Below are 26,261 nucleotides of genomic sequence, written 5' to 3'. Positions count from 1 at the left end.
TCCGTAAATGGCTTCCAAAGTTAGCGGGAGGGGCCCGTTTTACAAAAAAGCCCACAAATCACGAACAAAACGTCCAGTCAATCCCAAATTTGAATCACATGTCAAGTGAGCTTTACTCAACAAATCCCCAAAAGCATTTCCACTTTGACCCATAGGGGGCGCCACAAATGCGCAAAATGTAACCGTTTGACACAAAAACATGATTTTTGGGGGGATCAGTTCTCTCAAAAAGAAAAGCAAGTGATCTCAGGAGTGACATGAAGATGTCATTGGCCCGCTACATTTGTGGGAGGGGCCTGTTTCTTTAGTGGGAGGGGCCTATTTCCTCAAATCAAAACGGCACACGTCACCAACGCGGGATCCGATCGGCACCGAATTCGAATCGCACGTCGCGCGTCCTCCGACGGTAATCCTCCCGGCGTAATCCTCGCATCCCGGCGGCCGCCCGCGACCGGCGTCGGCGCAACCACACTCTGCAATTGCCCTGAATTGCGACGCGTCTAGTTGTATCTGTCATTCTGTTGCTGCCTTTTGCATTGGTGTTCTGTGCTTTTGCTTTGTAGTATTGTTTCCTGTCTGCCTTGTTTACTGTTTCCTGTCTTGTCTCTCTTACCCTTGATTAGTTATCTTCTCCACCTGTGTCCTGTTGTGCCCCAGCCAATCCCTGTGCTGATTTGTCTTGTGTTCACCTGTGTCCAGTTAACCCTGTGTCTATATATATTCCCCTGTTTGTTCAGTTCCTGGTCAGGTCGTCGTTTATTGTCAAGTGAGTTATGTTGTGTTGGCTACAAGCCTTTCTGTATTTGAGCTGTTTAGTGTTAGTGTGTAGTAGGCTGAAACTAAGCCATCTGTTTGAGTCTTTGTTTGGACACCCCCATTTTATGGGAAGTTTGAGTTTATTAATAAACCTCCACAACTCTGATTCCTGCCTTGTGTCGTACTGCATTTGGGTCCTCTGAACTCGCACCCTGACATAATGTTATTTGTATGATTCATTTAATAATAGAAAAGTTGAAAATGCTTATATATCAGACATCAGAATTAACAGACTCCCGAGTAAGCTGCAAGGGGAAATAGCATTTCTATGACATACGATATGAACTATCCCAAGTAATAGCGTATGTGGAAGAGAGATGAAGAGAGTGCAGGCAGGGTGGAACGGAAGGAGGAAAGTGTCAGGGGTGATTTTTGACTTAAGCCTAAGTAATACTTTCATAAGAAGCAGTTCCCGAAAGGTCCTTGTAACAGTTGGCCGGATGGTCAAGGCTCCAAGAATTTACAAAGTCGAAGAATGTATATTTTATTTTATTTACCTCCAAACACTGATAAAAAACAGTCCCATGCAGGATTTTTATTTTTACTGTGCAGGTCTTAGGCAAAAATATTACTTACTGGCCAAAAATACACTTTCAAAAATAGAAAGTAATGAATTAACACTTGACAACTAACCTAAGACAAAAACAACAAACCAAGAACTTAAGATACTGCAAGGCCCTGGCAGCTCTCCCCTGGTGTTGTCTATCTACCTGTTAGCTTCAAGCAAACTGAGCATTTTCCACTCAACAATTCCAGCCTCCATTATATATACCAGTGGCAGGTGAGACCCATCCACAATTAGTAATTGGCATCATCATCAACTCAAACAAGGCTAACCATGGCCCATGAGTTAGACTACACAATTGCAGATTTTCTGAGCAAACTTGAAATGCATTTCAAGGCATCAAATAATTCACAAACCAATTATAAAATTAGACAATACAGATAATATATAATTGCCTACAACACTGGCTGACAAACAGAAACACCTCAAAGCCAGCTTGATGACAGTCAATCATTGGAAGGAGCTGTGCAGTGTGCACTTGTAATATCCAGTTTTACACTGGAGTCCTTTAGTGTCTATAGGGCACGGGTTGCCCCGTGACAGTCCTTAAGAAGGTTCTAAAGAGCACCGTGCGAAGTACTACTTAACACATTGAATGCCAAAAACGGTCCGGACCGTTTTTGAGGGTCCAAACGAGAAGTGCCGAAAACGGTCCGGACCGTTTTTGACCCAATTCTATTTTTATACATGTGGGCCACGTGGGGCGCTAAAACGAAACTTTGACATCACCCAAGCAGTTTCTGAGAAGAAGAGGCTGGATCTGGCTCCATGTCAAAAATCCTTCCGGTCGGCGTTTTCAATGTTATCTCCTTGATTAAAAGCTTAATATCTCCATTTCTTTTTAATGTGGTGGAAACGAGCCGTTTTCGATCGGCGATCACGCTGCAATGGAGGGTCGCGTTGGAAATATTATTGTTCCAGGAGTTAGTCGGGACCCTCCGCCGTCTCGCACGCACGCTTTGTTTACATGCACTTCCGCGTCTGGGCTTCTCACAGCACGAAATGTATAACGCAAGTGGATGGAAGAAATGCTGGCACTCAACGTATAATATTTTAATAAACCTCTGGCACCCAATGTGTTAACTGGCTTCGGGAAACCCTTCTTAAGGCCTCCTGTAAGAAGCAAACGTGTTTCCCAAAAGCCTAAGTAGTACTTTCATAAGAAGACGTTTTAGGAAGCACCTGGAGCACGCTTACCACCCTTCTAAGCAAATATATATACAGTATGTAGATAGATAGAGAAATAGATAAATAGATCGATATAAACACACACACACACACACACACAGACAGACAGACAGACAGACAGAGTATACAGTATGTAGATAAACAGTATAGATAGATAGATTGTTTTATATTTGTTGCATGTTGCCACAGGTTTACTGGAGGTGGGCCACTAGTTCAGAGCTTTTGACCAGTTGTTTGAGATGCACGCACGCCCGCACATGCATGGACATGCACGTGCGTACCCGTGATAGTGCGTCTACCTCGTGTATCGATCTATTCTAAAACAACCATCAACACCTCTTACAAACGCTTACAAAAACTGCCGAGTGTCAACAGCACGAAGTAACATGATATGAATGACCGACCAGAGGTTATTTCAATTGCCAATGGCTCGGGTGCGTGTGTATGCGTGTGCACATGCGCGTGACAAAGCGTTCCACTAGTATTTAAAAAATCCACAGTAGGCGTACACCGCTGTCTATATAGGTTCATATTATAGCCTACATTGATAGAAAGAGGAAGTCATAGAGTTTAAAATTAAAACAAGGGTATTGTGCAGTCACAGTTACCAACAGCGCTACAGCTTGTTCATTTTCAGCATTATTTTATTTATGGGCTGAGTACAATCCCACGTTACAGCCAAACTTCATTTGTGAGCATGTACTTGCGTGGAACAATCGGTTAGTCTGGCATCTATTGATAGGACAGCTCCGGTTAAGTAGTACAGCCTTCTAGCGCTGTGGTAAGAAACACCCGTAATTTGAGGCAGCCTTCTTATCGGAGCCTTAACTCCCTAAGTAAACTACTGTTGAGAAAGCTTGGAAACTGTGGCAATGAAAAAAAGACAGCACAGGAGGCAGAGCTGAGTATGCTACGGTTCTCATTAGGAGTGACAAGGAGGGACAAGATCATAAATGACTACATTAGATGATCAGCCCAGGTTAGAAGTTTTGGGGATAAAGCAAGAGTAGCAAGGTTAAGATGGTTTGGACTTGTGCAAAGGAGGGACGAGGGGTAAAATGGGAGAAGGATTTTAAAGATGGAGCTGCCAGGCAAGAGGAAGAGAAAAGGCCAAAAGGGAGGTTTATGGAAGTGGTGAGAGAGGAATCAGGCAGCTGGAGTGAACAAGGAAGATGCAGCAAAGTAAGCAAATAGAAACAGATAGAATTATATAGCCAATCGGAATGCAGTATGAAAATTGGTATGATACATGTTTATCACATGACTTCAGAGATCATGTGTAGTAGTGGGGTAGTAGCAAAAAGTGTGTTTTGAAGAAAATTAGCGGAAGATCCTTTTTTTTTTCCTTTCTTCTTTTTTTCGGAATATCTTTTTTTTTAAATTACTTGCGGTTCAAGAGTTATAGACCAAAATGTAAAGAGGGCTGATGGAGTGCCACCACTAGACCCATTTGAAAAATGTGGGGTGGAGTGTGTGTCTTCCTACTGGCTGCATGCACAAAAAGTTTGAAGCTGGCTGGCTGGCTGGCTGGCTGGCTGGCAGGTAGGCAGCCAGGCAGGCAGGCAGCCAGGCAGCCAGGCAGCCAGCCAGCCAGACAGACAGGCAGGCAGGCAGACAGACAGACAGACAGACAGACAGAGGCGGAGATAATGAAATCTTGGAATGTGATGTCCACTATGTACAAATGCACAGATTAAAACTTTTGATTCCTATAATTGATGAGAAATGTAAACAGAATATTGCTCCCCAGTCCCAGCATATATGCCCACCAGTAAACATCAAATTACAGACCTTTCTCCCTCATCACATCCCTGTGTTGTGTTGTTTTATTTTCCTATCATAACATACACTTTTTTTCTCGTTTTAATACACATTTTACCAGTGAGCTATTAACATTTTAGAAAATACCACACAAGTGGTGGAAAAAGTATTCACAATTATTACTTAAGTAAAACTATCAATACTGCAATGTAGAAATAATCTCCGTAATTCAAAATATACTTGAGTAAAAGTACAAAAGTATTGGTATCAAAATGTACTTAAAGTGCCAAAATAGAAAGTATTCGTTATGCAGAATGTCCCATTTCAAAAGTTTTCAAATGTATACAAATCTTTTGAAAATAGCAGAGCAGATACAGTGAGTGAGCTTGTAGATCGGCTATTTTCAGATGGCCGAAATGTAAGTTGGGTAATGTAGCCTATGTTTTGTAATAATAAGCTAAATCTACATAGTAAGTAACTAAAGAGTAAAAGTACAATATTTGCCTCTGAGATGTAGTGGAGTAGAAGTAAAAGTACTGAAAACTGGAAATACTACATTAAAGTAAAAATAACACCACCTGTCAGCATGGGGCAGAAACGCAACAGGTCTAAGGAAGCGCACGTTTGACTGGGACACAATACGTCATCGCGCACTACAACGTAATGCGTAATGACGTAATGACGCAATGGACGTGTAAACAACACTACTGAAAACATGGACTAAAATGGACTATAATCCCTGTTTTTATACAAACTACCACAGGCGAGTTGACTGTGTGTAAACGGAGGGTTCAAAAATGCTGTTGTTACAGTTGCCAGAGGATATCCTGTACCAGATCCTGTCATATCTGGACTACAGGTCTCTGAGTCGCCTTTCCCAAGTGTGCAGAACCATCCACCACTTTGTGAACCGTGATGCCGTGTGGAAGAGGATCGCCAAAGACTTCCTAAACACCGGGATCACTCCAAATGGAAGAGACATGTAAGATAATAGTTCCGCGAGGAAGGAGGAACATGTGCTTTTAGTATGAGAAGAGAAGCTAACGTTATATATTACCTTGAGTTGGAGAAACGGCAGCACACAACATAATGGAGCAAATGCTGTCGTATGTTGAAGCTGTTTTACTGAAACATGTGCTCACATTGGTCTCACGTACTCATGTATGTGACAGGGTACAAAACAAATTGTCCCTACTGTAGCTACATTCTAAGAAACCTCAGTCTTGTTACTGTATTAGTTCTGATGTAGCCCTGAAACTTGACTGTCATATCATGACAGTTATGGATGAACTTCAACCTGGTGTTTGCACTTTCTCCATTTACAGCCCGTAAATCTACTTAAACGTTCAGAGTTCAAATACAAAGTGTTTACCCCATGGCCACGGATGTTACAATTATGTACGGCCCCTCAGATGTACCCGTATCTTCCGTATTGTTCAATAAAAAGCATTATAATCCGATTGGTGGCCATTTTCTCAATTTTTTCACCATATGCTTTTAACTACCCTATCGGTTGGGAGGTGCATTGCACTCTGATACATTGTAACTCTATGAGAAAATGGCCACCAATCGGATTAAAATGCTTTTGATTGAACAATACGGAAGATACGGGTACTTCTAAGGGCCCGTACATAATTTTAACATCCGTGGCCATGGGGTAAGCACTTTATATTTGAAATCCGAACGTTCAAGTAGATGTACGGGCCGTAAATGCAGAAGGTGCAAACACAGGTTGAAGTTCGTCCATGACAGTCATCAGTTCTGATGTAATCAGTAACAATTCTGATGTAATGTTTCACTGTGGTGGAAAAGTACTCACATTTCTTACTTAAGTAAAAGTATCAATACTGCAATGTCAAAATACTCTGTTATACCGGTAAGTTAAAGTCCGGAATTCAAAATTGACTTGAGTAAAAGTATAAAAGTATTGGTATCAAAATGTGCTTAAAGTACCAGAAGTAGAAAGTACTCATTATGCAGAATGTCCCATGTCCCAAGTTCAAAATGTATTAGAAATATTTTGAAAATAGCAGATCTACAAGCTCACAATGCTTTGCATCACGACGCATTTTAAGCTTGTAGATCTGCTATTTCCAAATGGCCGAATTATATATACGGCTGAAGTGGTTAGTGTGTTTTGTAATAATCTAAATCTACAAAGTAACTAGTAGCTAAAGTTTTAAAATAATTGTAGTGGAATAATAGTATAATATTTGCCTCAGAGATGTAGTGGAGTAGAAGTAAAAGTACTGACAATTGGAAATACTCCAGTAAAGTAAAAATACCTCAAAATTGTACTTAAGTTCAGTACTTGAGTAAATGTACTTGTACTAATGTACTAATGTTACTTTACACCACTGTAAATTCGAGACACCCAATGACCCCATATAGCTGACTGTAACACACTACACCTCTTCTTTCACCTCGTCTTTAGCAGTAGACAAATTAACAAACATCATGCATGTACCAGTTCAGAAAATAGATATTTTTTGCTTTGTCACACCTCTTATTTGCCTAAAATGAGTGAGTCTATATGCGCTTCCAACAGCCTAGCTGTTGTTGATTGATTGAAGTGTCGACAAAACGTGCACACAGTACGTGACCTGTGACACTGATCATGTAGGGTACGATTTGTTTTTGACTGTCGGTTCGTACTTCGTAGGGGGTTCGTGGTGGTGGAAGGCAAGCTCAGACTGGGCAAGGGAGGTGGATGGGAAAGTGTGTCCATGCAATGCTATTAGCACTCTTAATTGCTATCATTTTGTAATATACCTGTATATTCGTGAATCGTGATCAACCTTTTATTATCAGCCACAAATAGCCCTACTGGTATGAGAATCACCCTGTCAGATTCCATACTGTCCAAAATATACACATTACATTAGCCTATATAATGAAGGTACTGTACTAGTCATATCTCTCTTTTAATCACTTTAAACCCAGCATCCATATTCTGGGAGGAACATTAGCCAGAAATGGCCGAATTACAAGCTCACAGCGAGCTTGTAGATTGGCTATTTTTAGCAAAGAGATTGGGTGTAGACCAAAACAAAAGCGGTCCAAGAAGTAGAGAGTCAACTCAGGTCCTGTTTCTTTATCTAGAGGGTTTTGTGAAGATGGGTACAATTCCCTCACTCAAATGATCCCCTGCTCTGACTGTTAACTCAGACAGAGACCATCCTTAATTCATACAGTTCAAACTACATTCTAAATGGAAACAAATACACCTGCTGCGCAGAACAGTTGAGTTCACTCCTCTCGCTACTTAAAGTTTATTGCCAGACAGTAGGAAAAATGAGAGGGCAAAACACTACTGAATGCAGAAGTAAAGCCTGGCTCTGAGATCTCAGCATGGCTGATTTGGCCCAGAGCCACAATGGCATCATAATTTCCTCCCTTCTAACCTTTTCCCCCATTGCCAGTGATTGCTAGTGAGGCCCATTCTAATCAAACCAGCCGTCACCTCCCTGAGACGCCCAGGCAAAGGCCAATGTAAATGAACTTGGCGGACCTGCTGAGAGTGTCAGGGCAGCACATCCTTCAGCTGCTAGCTGGGAGAGAAGCAAGCTGCTTCCTCCCTGATTTGTGTCAACCCCCTCTGGCATGGGGCTGACGAACACATGTGAATGCATATGCTACTGTTCTGGATGAGTGTCAGCCTCTACTGGGAACAAGACACTGACACAGTCATGTTTTCACATTATTTTTTTAGGCTATGGGTGCTCAATATTGAAATTCTGGCCGTAATATCCCATCATTGATTAACTGCATGGTTAAATCGATCGATACTCTTATTGCAATACAAGTTTCCAGTACGGTTCACCTTACACACTTTCTGTGCTTTTTTTTTGCCAAACTGTTAATAAAGTATTCAATCAATCAATCAATCAATCAACTGATTTATTAGGCCTACTGATGAACGCTACACTCTTTCACTACTACTTCTTCTTTCACTACTACTGAAGGAGATGAATACATACGTAGTTGTTCAAACAACTTAAACAATTTAACATTTATTTTTCTTAACATTTTTCCAATGTCTTTGATAAATTGTGCATTTATGTGCACTTTATCCAAAGGCTTTACACTATGCATTGCATTCACCCATTCACTCACCTACTGCTGAGGAAACCATGAAAGGCACCAACCTGCTTATCGGGAGCAGTTTTGATTAAGTGTCTTGCTCAAGGACACTCTCTTTCCAAACGGTCTGCTTTCACTACTGAAGGAAATGAGCAGACATTAGTTCAAACAACTTAAATGTTGTAAAGATTTAACATTTATTTTTCTACAGTTTACAACAAGGGCAACTTCAGAATGATCTTCAATGAGCTCCTATTTCATCAACAACAGTGTATGCAACCATAATGCTCAGATAATGAGCAATAATAACAAACAATCAAGATAAGGGTAATTGTTTTTCATACATCCTCAGTACAAATCAATTTTAATACATTCATAATAATATATTTTCTTTAGAAGTTATTTACAACTCATGACTGTTGTATGAAGCTGTGGTATCTATCTTCTTTACTCCATCCTGGAGTTGTCTGTTTGTTGGCAACTTTACAGGAATATAATTGCATGAAATGCAACATTTCAGGAAAGGGAAATGGTGGGAAGGTAAAAATGTACTTAAAATTTAAACTAAAGGTATTTCTGAGCTGTAATGTATTGTTTTTGACCAGTTTATCTGTTTGTTGGTTTGCAATGTTTTGTAGAAAAAAGGCTGCACAGAATGACATGAACTTATTACATTTTGGGAGCAATTGGTTCAAGGTTATAGGTCACTGAAAACGTAAAAGAAAGAAAAAATGAATTGAAATTAATTGAATTTACCTCACTCTAAGAACAGAGTTTTCTTTGTATATCCGAACTAGAGTGTTCTTTGTATTTCCAAACTATAGTCCTATCTATTGAATATTTATATGATTAAGTTTTGGGGGTCAAGTTCATCAGTCAAAATGACATAATTGTCCATTATTATTCAAATGGTTAATGATAGAGATATAGTTACATTACATTTATTGACAAATCGGAAATTACATATGGTCTTTACTTTGACAACATGACCTTTGATCTTGAGCAACCTTGAAAGGTCAAGGTCACGGTCAATGCCCCAAAAAGTGTAAGCTCACCTAGTGTTTAAAGGGGTGCAGGTTTTTGTTCATCTTGTAATGTTAATGTGTGACTGTCATTGCAGATATCCTTATATCCCGCTGAAGGAGAGAGTGAAGGCTGCACAGAACTGGTACAACGGGGTTTGCAAAATAGCCACTCTTCTGAAATGGAAGACAAAGTAAGTGTTTGCATGCACCTGTTCACGAGACACAATGGTGCTGTTCCGGTGCTTGTTACTGGCTCGAGTACCTCACCTGGTACTTTTTTGGTATCAACTCTGTTGAGGTTACAAGCGAGCTTCTGGCGATACCAAAAGCTGACGCGAAACAACAATGCGGACTACTGATTGGTCAAAGACAATACCGTCATTGCATAATTGTGTCAGCTACATTTTCACGACACTGCGTTACAAAGAAGTAGAGCATTAATTTAAGGGAAAAAAAAACCAGATAGAAATATGGAGATACAATGTTTCTGCCTGACAGCAATAATTTGTATTTCTGTCTATGCAATTCAGAGCACTAAGCAAATGTATGCATTTCCTGTTTTTAGGTTGTTGCCATGGTTGCAGCTGGACGGGGACGTGCTGTTTCTGTCCCAGGCTGCAGACATTGGGGCGTACGCCTTGCGACACAACAGGGGCAAGTTCCACCGCTATCCGTATGCCGTGTACTCAGGCCACGAGGTTGATGTGTGTCGCTTCGCTGTGACGGACTCTCACCTCATCAGTGGTGGAAGGTAGCCTCGTAATCTAATGCAATTTGTATCTCATGACACGACTGAACCTGAATTGTCATACATGCTGTATGTGATAAAAACCTCAGCTTGTTTAGATTATTTAACTATTTATGTCCTCAGGACACATCATCACAACTTCTTTCAATTAATTAAAAGTGTTTGACATCATTACAATTTTAATTATTTTCTTTTCGGTAATATCCTCCAACTGTGTTGTTGTCAGCGATGGGAAGATTGTGGTTCACAGCAAGAGGAGCGGTGTCTCCGTGGAGCTGTCGGGTCATAACCAGGAAGTGAACTGCCTGGACTCCAGAGGAGGACTGATTGTCAGTGGGTCCCGGGACAGAACTGCCCGGGTGAGACATGCTAGTAGACTGTATTTTCTCTGCAGTGCAACGCCTATGGAGTAGCTGACCTACAGTATCAGTGCGAGGTGAAGCCATGTCAACCCTAGGTGACCACTTTGGCCATTTTCAACCTATGTTCATATACTTGGTCCTCACTAATGCTCATTATATGATGGTACCATTTCTGTCTACTCACTCTGTGTCTCAGAGGAGGGCTGTGGACAGTTCAGAAACCTGCCTACCAGTGGCATCATCAGTAGGTAGGTTCAGCCATTTCAAACAACTTTCTTTTTTTTTCTTTTTAGAAAGAACAATGGCTCCAATTTAAGCATGCTAATTTTCCAGGAAGAGAAAGGCTGTAGTTTCTAGTTGTGGATTGTGGTTGTGGAATCTCCATCTACGACTCGTAGGCAGGTTTCTAAACTGTCCACAGCCCACCAATGAGACAGTGAGTAGACGGAAATTGTGCCATCTTATAATGACCAATTACTGTATATGAAGATAAGGTTGAAAATGGGTGAAGTGCTCCTTTAATAGTCTCACCATGTCAAACATGAATGAAACCCATCTGCTAAACTCCGTTGCTGGGGATGTAAAATTGATGAGACACTGGAGTTTATCTGGCCACAAAAAAGAACTGAAACAAAGCAGTAACAAGCTATCTTTGCTGTTTCACAGAATGGCTGTGTAATGGCAAGGCTGGCAGCCAGTAACACCTGCTGTGTTTTCAGCCAACTCCCACCCCACACTGTCAGAGAGATCCCAGCCAGTCTACAATTACAATGTTGATCATATGGCATTTTCTCGTTGTCTTTGCCAATAAATAAGGCTATGGGTTTATGATTAACAAATGATTGCCTGGCATTTTGTCATTGCAAATACCCCTGTGATAACCCATATACTGTATTTATGCAGTATATATAATATTCTAAGGCTCTGCGTTGACAGAAGCCCTCCAAGATTGGCCTAGTTTATTGTTTTCATAAATTAAAATCATATTCAATTATACGTACTTAACATCAGCTATGATATGTTGGCACGGGGCCCAGAAATCCAAGTGGCTGCCCTGCCTGTGTGACAGTGTGACAGTGTTTGACATAATGTTCTTAGTGGTCAGGGTGAACTGGTGGCTCAGGCAATTCTGCACTGGCCACATAATTGCAGTGTGCTGGGTTTAAATCCAGCTTAGTACCCGTGTCTCTTGTCATACCTCCTCTCTATGTTCTCCTTGCTGTCTCTCTCCACATCGCTGTCCCTAATGGTGGGTTTTCTGCAATTATTTGTCTAGATTTGGACTTTGGGTTCCAGCTGCCCCCGAGACACAATACCCATGTATGACAGAGTTTGGTCTGTGGCCATTAGCCCCACACTGAGGTAAGTGCCCGTTCACTCGTTCTCAAAACACTTAATGTGGCTACAGTTATTAAGTGTTCATCAATGGTCATGTTCTAAAAGAAATAGCAGAATTGCCTGCACATAGCTGACTGTATGATTATGGTGATGCATACAGTACATTTTCGTGTTGAGTTTGTCAGTAGGGTGCGGAAGCAGTGACGCCAGAATAGGGGGGAACAGGGGACGTTTGGTCCCCCCACATTTTCACAAACTAATAACATTTTACAACATACTGATTGTATAACAGAACTAATCCAACAGTTGAGTAGATTCTTTTCTTTTTCACATTGCATATGGTCTCATTTTATTAATTGTTACCCAACGTATGCATGACTAACTTGAAATAATAGCAAAACACATACAGTATATACACACTGTACAGTAGAAATGGGTTAGAAAAATACAAGGGGAAAAAATGCCTTTGATTTCTCAGCCATGTTTACACCCAGAGACTTAATGACTTACAAAGACATGTGCGCGCATTGTTAATGACACACAGGCAGACAGATGTGCAAGGTTGTAACAGTATCCGTGCTTCAGCACCTGCTGGTCCAGCACGGGGGCAGCTGATCCGTTCAACTCGCCATGAAGATACAGAGTCCAGGGACACCCCCCACCCCCCCACACAACATTAATGATTCAAGATTGGGTGGTGAGGTTGCTTAACCCTTTTAGACCGGGAAAGAATCTCTGTCATTTTTAGATTTCTTTGGGCTATTCAAAAATAGCAGATACAGTATACAAGCTCATGAGCTTGTAGATCTGCTATTTATATTTTTTTTATCGTGAAAATGTGTGCAAATCCTTTAATATGTATATTTTTTAAGCAAACATTTGTAAAATATTTTGTTCCAGGGACCCCCCAGGAGCAAAGATTTGAGTTACGAATGTTCACTTTAAAAATATATATATATTTAAAGATTTGCACAAGTCTTTCAAAAAATAGCAGATCTACAAGTTCATAGCACGGCACTCTGTGCCGTGCTATGAGCTTGTATATCTGCTATTTCTGAATAGCCCAAAGAAATCTAAAATGACAGATGCGTCCCCGGATTGAATGGGTTAACCACTTAAACCCTCTACTTAGTAAACGAATACTTAGTTGACCAGGCCGGCTCTGTATGGTCCGCTCCTTTCCACCCCTCTACACCAAATATCTTTGCCGAAAATAACAGATCTACAAGCTCACAATGCGTCGTGACACATTGTGAGCTTGTAGGGCTGCTGTTTTCGACGAATGTTCCCCTAGAATAGCGATTGTAGGGTTAAAGTGGTTAAGATAATGAGTTAAATTAGATTCCTCTTGGTGCTACCTAGAATCCCTGGCCTACAAATCACGCCGCCCTTTGGGAAAACTGCAGAGGAAATCCTAACTATTATTTTCAAACCACTGCAGCCAACTCTGGCAAAATGTAACTGGCTGAATTACTGCATTTGGGGGTAATAGTCTCAATAGATTTTCCATTCAGATAGTTAATGATATTCTTTGGTGGTCTGACTTACCGAACTGGAGAATCCTGTTCGTCTTTAATGTTCATTTGATTTTGATAACCATCTGCTGTATTGACTTTGGAAGCAATATTTTCTCTATATTATACCAACAGTAAAGACAAAAGCTTTACTTTTTTTTCATTAAGTTACTATTATTCTTTTTACAAATCTTTCCTTACTTGCACATAGTTATTTTTTTCCCAGCAGGTTTAAATTCCAGTCTACATTTTTGCACACCTACCACCTATATTTATATTTTCTCCATGGCCCCCAAAAATTCCCCTAAGGCGTCATGTTTCTCAACTGGTTTCACGCTGAGATCCATAATTGACAGTGAAGTCAGCATCCATTGCATTGAAATAACACAATATTACTATACATTAAAGTTCTTTTGTTTTGTGACCCTTGGAACATCTGCCACTCTTGGGCCCTAACCCACAGGCTGCAAAACCTGATCCATTGAGGCAAAAGCCGTCGGTGTGAGAAAAGTAACTTACAGAAACTTTCTGAGGAGAGTGCACTCCAGAGTCCGAGTGCACTAGCATTCTGGGACAGTGTTACTAGGAAACACTCACATTCTCAACCATGTACTTATCCAACCCAAACTTGCCTTTTGCCAGTCACGCACACAGACACGCACACGCACGTACAGTATGAACCTCTTTCGTCAGGCTCTCAGTCCTCTTTGCACACTTAACACACACTCACAAATGTATGCTCACTCACATACCCAGTCTCAGCACACATGGACCCGTACTGTACACATATACTACTCATACAGAGGTAAATTGAATTTTACTCAGAAAAACGGATCCTCGTATTAAGTCCAGTCTTACACTCTCAGAGACAGTTAAGCTAACACTCAGGATTTTGCCATGTACACACACACACACACACACACACACTCACACTCACACTCACACTCACACTCACACTCACACTCACACTCACACTCACACTCACACTCACACTCACACACACACACACACACACACACTACCGGTGGCCTTGCCCACCTCAGCCGGCTCTGAGAGATCTGAGAGGGAACGGGACGATTATCCACATCATTAATTCTCCAATTTACTGGCTGAAATAGCAAACCGTGCCTCAGCCTGCCGCCCCCTCATAATGGAAACCCGCTCCCTGCCTCTCACTGACCAACGGCCTGGTTAATTAAAACCACTCTTGGAACCCAGGTGTCAACTCCCTGATAAACACACAACATCCCTCCCCAGTACACTCAGTACCCCTCCTCCCAAACACCCCAGAGCCAAGTAAAGTCTTCCCTCCGGCTTAAGAAGTTGGTGCCCAGCGCGTGGAAAATAAATTGTTGTGGCCTGTAATATTTGTTTCTTAAGCCATTGGGTTTTGGCAGCTTTCACGCAAGGATCTGAGTTTTGCATTTGTGGTGAAGTCAGGATCCCAAATAACGCAATTTTTCTTCTGGTTGTTTAGTCGCCTTTCTGCCTCCAAGCCTGCCTGTCTGCTTCCCCCTGTTTGGTTAAATTATCTATAAAACATCAGTTTTCAGTGCTGCTAATTCTACTAATTCTTCACATTGCAAAATCCTGAGTGTTAAGATAACTCTGAGAGTGTAAAACGCGCTCCATTGTTACACTCCTTAGGCCTTTGAGGCATAGTCTCTGAATAGTCTGAGACATTTGTTCATGCCATGTGCCCTGGCAGATACGTTTGTCAGTTGTTGTTTTTAAGGACAACGTAGAACGCTCAAGTACCTTTTTTACTTGGACATTATGTACAGTAAGTAGAGAGAGGTGAACGGCGGCTGCCGCCCTCCACACCATGCCTTGTGCCGTAGGGAGGAATGAGGGAGGAAGCGACAGACGGAGTGAGAAGCGAGCAAAAGGAGAGAGAGAGGGGAGAGAACCCCTTTTGTTGTAAATGTAATTGTCTCTGCTTCACGCTTGAAAAATCTAAAGAGGTGTGTGTGTGTGTGTGTGTGTGTGTGTGTGTGTGTGTGTGTGTGTGTGTGTGTGTGTGTGTGTGTGTGTGTGTGTGTGTGTGTGTGTGTGTGTGTGTGTGTGTGTGTGTGTGTGTGTGTGTGTGTGTGTGTGTGTGTGTGTGTGTGTGTGTGTGTGTGTGTGTGTGGTGGTCAGTATGAACACTGGAAGCTTCAGAGTGTTAGAGGTGTAATGAAAATCTGAAAACTTAAAGGTAGGGTAAGTGATATGTTTTGGTTAAAACAAAAAGTATTTTGTTAAAAGGTTAAAATACTATATTATGATAGTAATCATTGCTATAGAGTGTTTTTTCAGTAACAGGAGTCTCCCTGTCTCTCCAGCTCTTTAATAAACAGAAAATACATTTTTCGGTAGGTGTCAAAATCTCAGCCAATCAGGAGAAAGTACCCATTTTTAAGCTTAATTTGTATAGTGTTCCAGTTCCAATTTTGCATGCTCATTTCTTAGTGTCATCACTTCCAATTTCAGTTGTTTAATCTGTATCCTGATTGAGTTCTCTGTCCTGGTTGGATAAAATTGTAAATGAAACTGAAACTGAAACTGAAACGAAAAAGTATTTTCTGTTTAATAAAGAGGTGGAGAGACAAGGAGACTCCTAATACTGAACAAACACTCTATAGCAATGAGTACTATCAGAATATAGAGCTATTTAACAATTATTTTAGCCAACGCAAATCACTTACCCTACCTTTAATTGCTTAAACTTCATAATATAAGTGAGAGGTTCATACAAGGAATTTACTTTGACCTGGTGTGGTGACAGGTACTCCAGTTTGGGGTGCAACAGTTAATCAAACTAATCGTTTTAAACGATTATAAAAATGATCACTAATTGATAAAAATGATATTTAATCTATGCTCACAACGTGTCATAATGCGACGCTTTGGGCGCATGTAGATCGTCTATTTTTGCTGTTTTTGAGCGACACTGTTATACCATGACAGTATAGGGCTGAAGTAGGGCTTAAGTGGTTAATCGAACTAAACGATTTTGTTGATTATAAACAATCAATTAGAATTTGTTATGCCGATTCATTAATATAAAAAAAATAAAACATACAAAAAAAAGGTTATCAATGTAATAATTGCTAAGATATTTGATAGTTGCACCCCTAAGCCCTATTATACTACACTGCAGGACTCACATACAGTTATGCAACTGGACTTTCAGAACATGCATTCACACAGCAGACTATAGATTAGACACCAGACAATACTCATAGCTTAATGATGGGCAAGTACTAACCAATGCTAGACACATCTAAATGATTGCCACTGCGTGTTATAATTTCACCAGAAACTTCTTTTGACAGCTTATCTTTGGAGTCAAACCCAGACGGTCTGTGCAAACTAACATGTCACACTGTGCTTAGTTGTAGTTTTTCACGGCAGCAACACTGCTAAGGCTATAAATACAGTCTTAGCAATTGTCTACTGTAGTGTTCAACAACCAGTGGGCTGTGACGAAATATTGGGTTGGAATCCATTCTCACAGCGTCATGGACGGAGGATAAATTAGATATGGGAACATGTGGTCCGTGGTACGTTGGCTCATGGCTGTGTGGCGAAGTCACAATTTGGGTCCTGAGCACGCCCAGTTGGGAACCACTGGTCCCCTTGACCTGCAGTCCCGTCAGGATCTTAGTAGGCATTTATGGCCAGTTGAGCTCAAACAGTTATAATGGGGCGAGGCAGTACGTATTGGTTATCTAGTTTGATGGGTCACAAGCATTAATGATGTCACAATTATTACATACTTGTCTAATTGCAATTATTTGAGATAATCGCAATTATCTTTGCATAATCGTCATCATTTGCATGTTGAAAGATTTTCACACATTTTCAAATATAAAAAAAGCAGAAATAGTAGATCTAGCAGAAATAGCAGATCTACATGCTTAAAGGAGAGATCCGGACATTTTAAGTGTTATCTTTGATGTGTCGCTAATCACTCACCAACATTGAAAGGGACGTTGAGTTATTCCAGAGAGTCCCCTGTCGTCCAGTCTGGCGACCGGTGACCCCCTCCGTTGGCATAATGGGAGCCCGTGTAAGAGTGAAAATCGTCTATTATAACCGATGCAAAGTTAGTTTTTTCTCTACTACTGCTCATCGTGGAGTCTCATGATACTCAAACATGCACTGAATGTCGCGAACTCGCTACCGTTCGTGCAGAACGAGATGACGCTAGTTGCTTGTTTCTTCCACAGACGCCAGGTTCTGTGAGAGAAACAAGCAACTAGCGTCATCTCGTTTTTAAATATGTCAATAATTTCTTTGTATATTTCAGTTATTTGTCATATCTGCCCTGTGCAATTTTTGATTATGAAGCATAAAAGGCTTCATATGTTCCAATGTTAAATGCCAAAAACACAGTTAAATTGTTAATAGCAATTATTTGAGTGACAATTAATCTTCAACTTAAATTTGTAATCGTGGCAGCCGTACCGTCATAGTTATCCCTTACAGTCAGTAAGTAAAGGTTTCATTATTTATATCCTTGAGTGCATGTGTTGCAGACCGTAGCCAGCATGTGGCTGGGACCTCACTGTACTCGTTCTGTTCCCTGTCTGCAGGAGAAGATGATAAAGGAGAGACAAGGTAGATTTAAGATGAGATACGTTAAATGTTAGCAGGTGATGGACATAGACCTCTGGTCTGGTAAGAACACATTGACTTCTGCCACATTTCTTAGCTTTTTTTTGACAGGTACAGTGGAGAGAGACGGGGAACACGGAGAGAGAGAGAGTAGGGGAGCAAAGGGTCTGGCCAGCCGGGAATCAAACCAGGGGCTCGCTGTTAGGCGTTATAGCCCATGAGGTACTCACCCTAACCAATCAGCTATCGGGTCGCCCTGAAAAGGAAGGCTGGTCGGTGTGTCTTTTGAAGTTCTCTACAATTCTCAGGCCAATGGTTACCACTAAACCAATGAGGAATGCTAATGCTGACTTGTGGCTTGCTGGTTCACTTTGACTTCAAGGCGAACAATGCTAGCAAGAATCCTTTTTGTACACCAAAGCTAGCGGCATCCATTTGTTTCATTGAGGACAATGTTAACTTTTTTTCTTCTTAGTTGAGTGAAGTAACCCCCTTCGCTCGCTCGCTCGCTCGCGTGCGCACACACACACACACACACTCACACTCACACTCACACTCACACACACACACACACACACACACACACACTCTCTCTCTCTCTCTCTCTCTCTCTTTCCATCACCATCTCTTCGATTTTATTTTCCATTCATCTCAAGGTCTGTTAGCAAGCTTTATTGTGGCTACGGTGAAATGTCGGCGCTAGCATGGGACAGATCCCCACCAGTGCAGAAAAGAGATTGATCCCATCAGTGGGCTTAGGCCTTGGCCTTTCTTCTGTTCATATTGCTTTTCTCAATCCCATTTTCTTTATCTGCCCACAGGTGTAGCTCATCTCGGACAGAGTTATTGAAATATTACACAGCACTGCAGGAGGTTAACTGCAGGAGATAACAGGGCTTCAAATGTGGCCGGTCAAGTGTTACTTCATTTAGATAAAGCTTAGTTTCACTAGTTAGTCCACTAGTTAGTTCTAGTGTAATTATTTTATTGGTTGGGCCAGATGCTGACAAACTCACAGACTGATCATTATGTACATTTGGAGTATGTGGTTATTGGGTTACTCAAGGTTACTGTCTCCTCCTGCTTGCTCTCCTCTCCTCTCCTCTCTCTTCCTCTGTTCTCTCTCTATCACGTCATGATGTCTTATTATGTCTTAATATATGTTATTTCTGTTTCTACCTGCATTTATTTTCTCTGTCTCTCTCTCTCCCTCTCTCACTCCCTCTCCCCCCCCCCTCTCTCTCTCTCTCTCTCCTCTGTCTCTTTCTCTCACTCTCATTCTTTACATCTATCTCTCCCCTCCCTCCGTGCAGTTTGAGGTTCCAGTCGTTGGTAGAATTAGCAGTGATGGAAAAAGTATTCAAATGTTTTACTTAACACATTGACTGCCAGAATTATTTCAGATTTTTTCCAGTTTATTGCCAGAGATTTTTCATTGAAAAAAAAAAGTACTCGGGAGCCGAGATACAGAATGTTTAAGTTTTAAGTTAACAAGGAAGTGGATGGGAGTCTAGATCTTCGAAAAATCATATCTCCTTGGTCTTTGGGTCAAATTAAAAAAATATATATGTAAAAAAAGTACATATTTAACTCGTTCTTGGCAATCAAGTGATGGATTCTAAGAACTAGTAAAAACGAGTTAACTCGATCTAGGCAATCAATGTGTTAAGTAAAAGTATCAATACTGCAATGTAGAAATACTCTGTTACAATGTAGTTGAGTAAAAGTATAAAAGTATTGGCATCAAAAGTAAAAATACTACTCATTATGCAGAATGTCCCATTTCCAGTTTTCAAATGTATAACAATCTTTTGAAAATAGCAGATCTACAAGCTTGTAGATCGTCTGTTTTCAAAAGGCAGAAATGTATGGCTAGGAAGTGGTTAATGAATTTTTTGTAATAATAATCAAAATCTACAAAGTAACTAGTAACTAAAGTTTAAAAAATAATTGTGGTGGAGTAAAAGTACAATAATTACCTCCGAGATGCAGTGGAGTGGAAGTAAAAGTATTGGAAATTGGAAATACTCAAGTAAAGTAAACGGACACCTCAAAATTGTTCTTAATTACAGTACTTGAGTACTTAGTTACTTTCCACCACTGAGAATGAGTAGGAAGTCGGGGCAGGTGGTTGTGGCTAATAGTTGACTGGAGGTGTTTCCTGTGCGGCCCAGCTCTCAGCCAAACAAGACCAGGCAGGTGGTGAAGTGTGTCTGGTAGCTGGTTGGCTGCAGGATGCAGCGGCAGCCAGGTCAACTAACTGCGCCTCACACACACTGAGTCACGGCTGATAGAGTTTCTTCTGCTCCATGGGGCCTTGGATGGACCAGAGAATCCGATGGTTGACTGGTTGCTTGTCTGGACGCTCAGTCCAGCTAATGGCTGTCTTCTCTCTACGAGCTTGCGTGTCAAGGACCCCCCAAATGTATATCTATTTGGCCGCGAGCGGACCCCCATCTGAAAATAGTGTGTGCCAGGGGACCACGGTTATTATAGTTAAAGGGATACTTCACTTTCGGGCCGGGGACACATTTAAAAAAAATATTAAAAATAAATGAAAAAAGTTATGGAAAATTCATGGCCCCCTCACACATTAGTAGGACACTCTAATGCGTGAGGGGGCCATGAATTTTCCATAACTTTTTTCATTTATTTTTAATATTTTTTTTAAATGTGTCCCCGGCCCTAAAGTGAAGTATCCCTTTAACGAAAACTAACGAAATAACGAAAACTAAAATTGAAAAATCTTTTTCATTAACTGAACTAAATAAAAACTAGATTTTTTTTTTTTACGATAACTAACTGAAACTGTATTGCGTGTTTACAAAACTAACTAAAACAAACTGAAATGATAGACAAAATGCCCTTCGTTTACATTTTTCTCGTTTTTGAATAGCCAAAGAAATCTAAAATAACAGAGATGCATTCCCGGATTGAATGGGTTAAAAAAATGCCTTCACTTGTCCATGCCTTCACTTGTCTCTGTCTAGATCAGTCATTCTCAACCTTTGTCATTTCAAACAGCGCCAGTTTGATATGCATTAGGCCACGGAACCCCCCTTTGATACGATTTTTGTCTCTTGGAACCCAATCTACACTGTAAATGCTTAGCTGTGTGTCAATGATTTAATTGGGGAACCCCATCATGGACCTTTGGGGATCCCTGGATTATGCGTTCCAGAACCCATTAAGGCATGAGGTGCCGATTCTACAAAATGTCTTCTAAATCCTAACAGTTTTCTGAAAAAAACGTATGTTGCTATATCAGTGGTTCTCAAACTTTTTCATATCAAGGACCTCCAAAATGATATGTATTTGGCCGCCGATCCCCATCTGAAATTGTTTTGTTCCAGGGACCCCCCCAGAAGCAAAGATTTTAGTTAAAAAATGTTGCTTTAAAAATATATATATTCAAAGATTTTCACAAATTTTCACGATTTTTTAAAAATACCGGATCTACAAGCTACTGTGCCGCGCTATGAGCTTGTATATCTGCTATTTTTTAATAGCCAAATAAATCTAAAATGATACAGATGCTTTCCCGGTCCTAAAGGCTTAAAACCAAGCCAAACTGTTGGTGTGACTTATGAAGCCTAACTCTTTTGGACCACTTTGGCTTTGCTGCTGCCCCACATCACCCTAGCCAGCGATTCCCAACCTGTGGGCTATGAGGATATTGCAAATAGTTGGCACTACACTAAGATTTGAATGGTAATATAACATTAAAGGTAGGGTAAGCGATTAGGTTTTTTTAGGCAACTCTTTAATAAACAGAAAATACATTTTCCGGTGGGTTGCCAATTTCAGCCAATCAGCGAGAGCACCCCATTTATCAGCTTAATTTTTATTGTGTTCCAGTTTGAAGTTTGTCTGCTCATTTCTTTCTGTCATCATTTCCAATTTCACTTGTTTAATATGTATCCTGCTTGGATAAAATTTTTATCTGACTTGAACATTTATTTTCTGTTTACTAAAGAGCTGGAGAGACAGGGAGACTCTGGTTACGGAACAAGCACTTAACAAAAACATATCACTTACCCTACCTTAATATTAAAAACATGTTGTTTTCATTGTGATACCGATAATAAATAGGGACTTAAAGTACGCTTTGTTTGTCCCATTGATCCAACACAATCGATTGATTGATCATTAAAATAAACAGGCTCTGAAAATGCATACATGCGGCCCACCCATCTGGGTGGGCTGAAAACACTTTGCAGATTTTCAAGTGTTCCCTGATCCAGAAAAGGTTGGGAACCAGTGGCCTATAAGCAGCTAAAGTTGATATCCTCAGTGGAGCTGGCGTACGGAGGGTGGTGCTGGGACCAAGTGGGGGGGGGGGGGGGTAGCTACACTGACCACTAGTATAGAAAAGGGGGGTGGGGCTGGTGTGTCTGGGGTGGAGGGAGTTGCAGAAGCCAGTGAAGGGAGAAGCTACCCTGAGGAGAGGTGAGAAAGGGTGGCTGTTTTTTTTCTTCCTTTTTTTCTCTTCTTCTTTTTTTCCTCTGCTGGTTTTGTTTTGTCTAGAATTCCTCAAGCACAACTACAAAGATGTTGCAGGGCTTCCAAAAGCGCTTTTGTGAAGTCTCCAAAGGCGAGAAAATGACTGTTGGATAAACCAGCCCCCAAATCGCCACTTTCTCACTGTCGATGGGGAGCGTGACCTATGACCTCCAATATCAAAGTACAGGGTGACACCCCCATAGGCGCACATGCACACACACACACACACACGCACGCGCGCATGCACGCACACACACACACACACACACCTCTGCAACTACACACCACCACCACCACCACCACCCTCCTTATGCACTACAACCCCCCCGCCCTCCACTCAGCTACAAACCCCCCCCTGAAACTCACGTCTTTTCTCTTTGGCCTCTCCCTCTCTTTCTCTGTCTATCTTTCTTTCTCTCTTTCTGTCTCTCTCTCTCTCTCTCTCTCTCTCTTGGGCCGGTCCAATGGCTCAGGAGTCAAGAATTCAATTAGTTAAAAAAGGGGGGGGAGAGAGGCTGCAACAATGCGGGCGATAAGGGGGCAGAATGTGCGTTCCCACACGCTAAATACAGGGCGCTTTCCCTGAAGCCCACAGAGCTGGGGGACCCACACCGCAGGAGGTGAGAATAATCACAACTCCCTCTAAACCTGCTCATTACGCACACATACATACGCACACCCCTGCATTCTTCATTCTATGTACACAGTACCCAGTAAAAATCTGTAGTGTTAATTTAACCCAGAGAATGTGCAAATGGAACCAAATTGACCTGTCGACTGTACAGACTGTACTGGTACGCACATGCACATTGCAGGCTCGTCCATACACACATACCGCATTGCAGACAGACATTCTCTGTACGACGAATGCACTACCTTGCAGACATGCCTCGCTCCACCTCGGCTCGCACATGTGCGCGTGCACAAGCACACGTAGAAGAGACCTCGGCTCAGACACATGCAGCACACACAACATGGATGCAGAGAGGATGAAAATATATGGACATTCATTAACGCGCACGCACGCACGCGCCATGAAGACCTCTCATTACGTTCCAGCCTCATGCAGGTGTTCCCTTGGTCTCAGGTGTACCAGGAAATATGTATCATGTATTTAGTTTTTACAAAAACCACAGCTCTAGAGCTCTGTAATACCAGTACAGGCCTGATACATGCACAAATAGACCTAACTTTATTACTGTCAGCCCTCAAATAGAGCCTCATTGTTGAAGACCTGGAGAGCTCCTTTCTGTTTCTGTTGTAATCTACTGAGTATCTACAATACATACTGGCTGTTGAAACAACACATTTTCACTTTAATGACTAATTCATTTTTTTCACATCTTGGAAGTGTTTTGGTGAATAATTCAATGTTTTGTAACATGAGGGAAAGAAGAGGGCATTTATAGAAACTATTTTCTTTGATGTTCATAAACCAATAAATTAAGACAAGACTAGAAAAGAAATTGGTCATTAACAGCAGCCAAATAATTTCCACTTTTCATATGGCATGTTGTGTGCATTTTTTCTTTGTAAAAGTTTAAATAGCTCAGGCATGTTTTAAATCCAGACCACCAGCAGATGCAAACAATGTTAGCAAAAGCTAACAGCGTGGGAGTGTGTGATACATATCGGTCGCGGTTATTCATAGAGCACATTGCCCTAATGAGCGTCATTCCCATCACAATGCCAGAGAGGGAGAGAGACGGGGAGAGAGAGAGAGAGGGAAAGAGAGAGAGGGAGACATACATACACAGACAAGTCTCTGATCAGTGAACCACTGCACCTAGTGAATCCCAATTTAAAACTTGTCTGTTAAACTCCAGGCCAACCCCCCCCCCCCCCACCACCCCACCTCCCAACTCAGCTATAGAAACATATCGGACCGATAGATAAGCCGTCTCACAGAATTGGTGTAAAAGTGTTATACCTTGTACAATAAATGTCCAATGCATCTACTTGATTTCAAGAGTGCCTGTTTGAATGCAGAAGATTATAATGCAACACCAACAATTTTTTTTACATTTAATTAATTATAGACGCGCGCATGCCGTGCGTGTGGGAGGCAGGGAATAATCATAGTATACCTTCAAAAAAAAACTAGAACACACCACTGAGTATTATGTACTGTAGTTTCCAATGAAAACACGGGGATCACTTAGTCGTACGACTGTGCCACGCAATGGAAAATAAATGCATGTCCTCCTCGTGATGTTCCCCGCAGGAGCTGAACAAAATACCATTTTCCATAAATCATAAAATGTAGATACGGTAGGTTTAGATGGCAGGGGAATGGGTTAGGGATAGATTCACGATCACCTTGAATTGTACTTTCGGCCCAGAACACCACATACAGTAACTGGGATTCAACATTGACATGAAACGAGACACTTGACTCGGCTACTAATGGTGTCCTCACTTTGACTGTTCTAGCAGTATATGTTGTGGCTGGGTTTGGCTATCCGTCCATGGCACGGATCTTTCCTCCGAGTTGGACCGTTGTGTTCTGTCCCAATGCATTCCAGGCGGCTGAGCAGAGCAGAGGGCCTATGTGCGTGTGTGTGCGTGTGCGTGTGCGTGTGTGTGTGTGTGTGTGTGTGTGTGTGTGTGTGTGTGTGTGTGTGTGTGTGTGTGTGTGTGTGTGTGTGTGTGTGTGTGTGTGTGTGTGTGTGTGTGTGTGTGTGTGTGTGTGTGTGGAATGTCCCCAGTGCTGTCCTGGTGACCTCAGACAGAGGGGGCACACAAACAGAAGCCAAAAGGGCCAGAAGGGGGTGGGGAGGGGTGTGGATGAGGATGGGAGGACTGGATTTGTGAGGGCCCGGACTCTGTTTGTGTGTGCGTGTGCGTGTGTGTGTGTGCGGGTGCATGTGGGTGTCCATGCAGATCAGTAAGGAAGGAAAAACACCCAGAATGTGTGTACATATTATGTGTGTGTGTGTGTGTGTATGTGTGTGTCAGTGGGGGTCAGCCCCCCACCCGACCCCCCCGACCGATATAAAAGCACCGTAGTCGGTCTGAGCTCAGACATATTTAGAAAGGAGATAAAAGCCTCTTTTTTACAAACTAGATACACGACAGACACAAAGCCCGGGGTCAAGCGCAACAAATTAACAACCTCTCTTTCGGACTGGAGGGAGGGAGAGAAAAGAGGGTTTGAAGGGGGAGAGGTGGGACTTAGGGGGGGACTCAGAGTTTGGGGGGTATGGAGGGCTAACTAGGAGGGTGCATTGCTAAACTGCCCCTGCAGTCCAGAGCCAATGCCCTCTAACATTCCCAGAGCTTGGATATGGGGCTGCTCCCTGCCATTCATCTGTAATTGGCCCCAGGGCAGAGTCACAGATAAATAGTGACTTAGGTTTTTTGTGTTTGTGTGGTGCGTGTTTTCTATTATTCCCACTTAATAGGGAGACTGGGAGAGTTGTATGGAATTCCTTAATTCCGCCTGAAGTCGAGGCCTGCCATTGACGTCTGTGCACAGACCATTGTGAAAGTCATTTGTTGCACACACACAAGCCCAAAGTCCCAAACTCTGGCAATTTGAAGATAAAACAATAAATAATAATAATAATTGGGGGGTATTAGAATTATTGAGAATTTATTTAAAAAATATGTCATGTGTTTATTATGTAAATCACACCTCCCTTAAATGAATTAGGCTGGTATGTTTGTACCACGTGGTATTGGACAGCTATGTCAAGTTTTGACATTTGGCAAATGGAAAGCTATCTGCTGTAAATTGCGCTCGGCACATAGGAA

General features: G+C 41.7%; 1 protein-coding gene across 2 annotated transcripts in view; it reads left to right on the top strand.

The window, feature by feature from the left end:
- The first annotated feature begins 5,016 nt into the window (after positions 1-5,016).
- fbxw4 (F-box and WD repeat domain containing 4) overlaps positions 5,017-26,261 on the top strand; it is a 46,461-nt gene continuing 25,216 nt past the window's right edge. For both annotated transcript variants that reach the window (XR_013934480.1, XM_080450324.1), the window contains exons 1-5: positions 5,017-5,312; positions 9,534-9,629; positions 10,004-10,189; positions 10,413-10,545; positions 11,825-11,910. Coding sequence is in view for 1 of the 2 variants with exons in the window: in XM_080450324.1 (XP_080306450.1) it covers positions 5,128-5,312; positions 9,534-9,629; positions 10,004-10,189; positions 10,413-10,545; positions 11,825-11,910 (686 nt within the window). In the remaining variant the exon portion in view is untranslated. The remainder of the gene's footprint in view (positions 5,313-9,533; positions 9,630-10,003; positions 10,190-10,412; positions 10,546-11,824; positions 11,911-26,261) is intronic.

Source organism: Gymnoscopelus braueri (assembly GCF_963280865.1).
Source record: "Gymnoscopelus braueri genome assembly, chromosome: 14".
NCBI lineage: Eukaryota > Metazoa > Chordata > Actinopteri > Myctophiformes > Myctophidae > Gymnoscopelus > Gymnoscopelus braueri.
The sequence above is the reverse complement of the archived record's forward strand: the minus strand, read 5'-3'. Positions and strand labels throughout refer to the sequence as shown.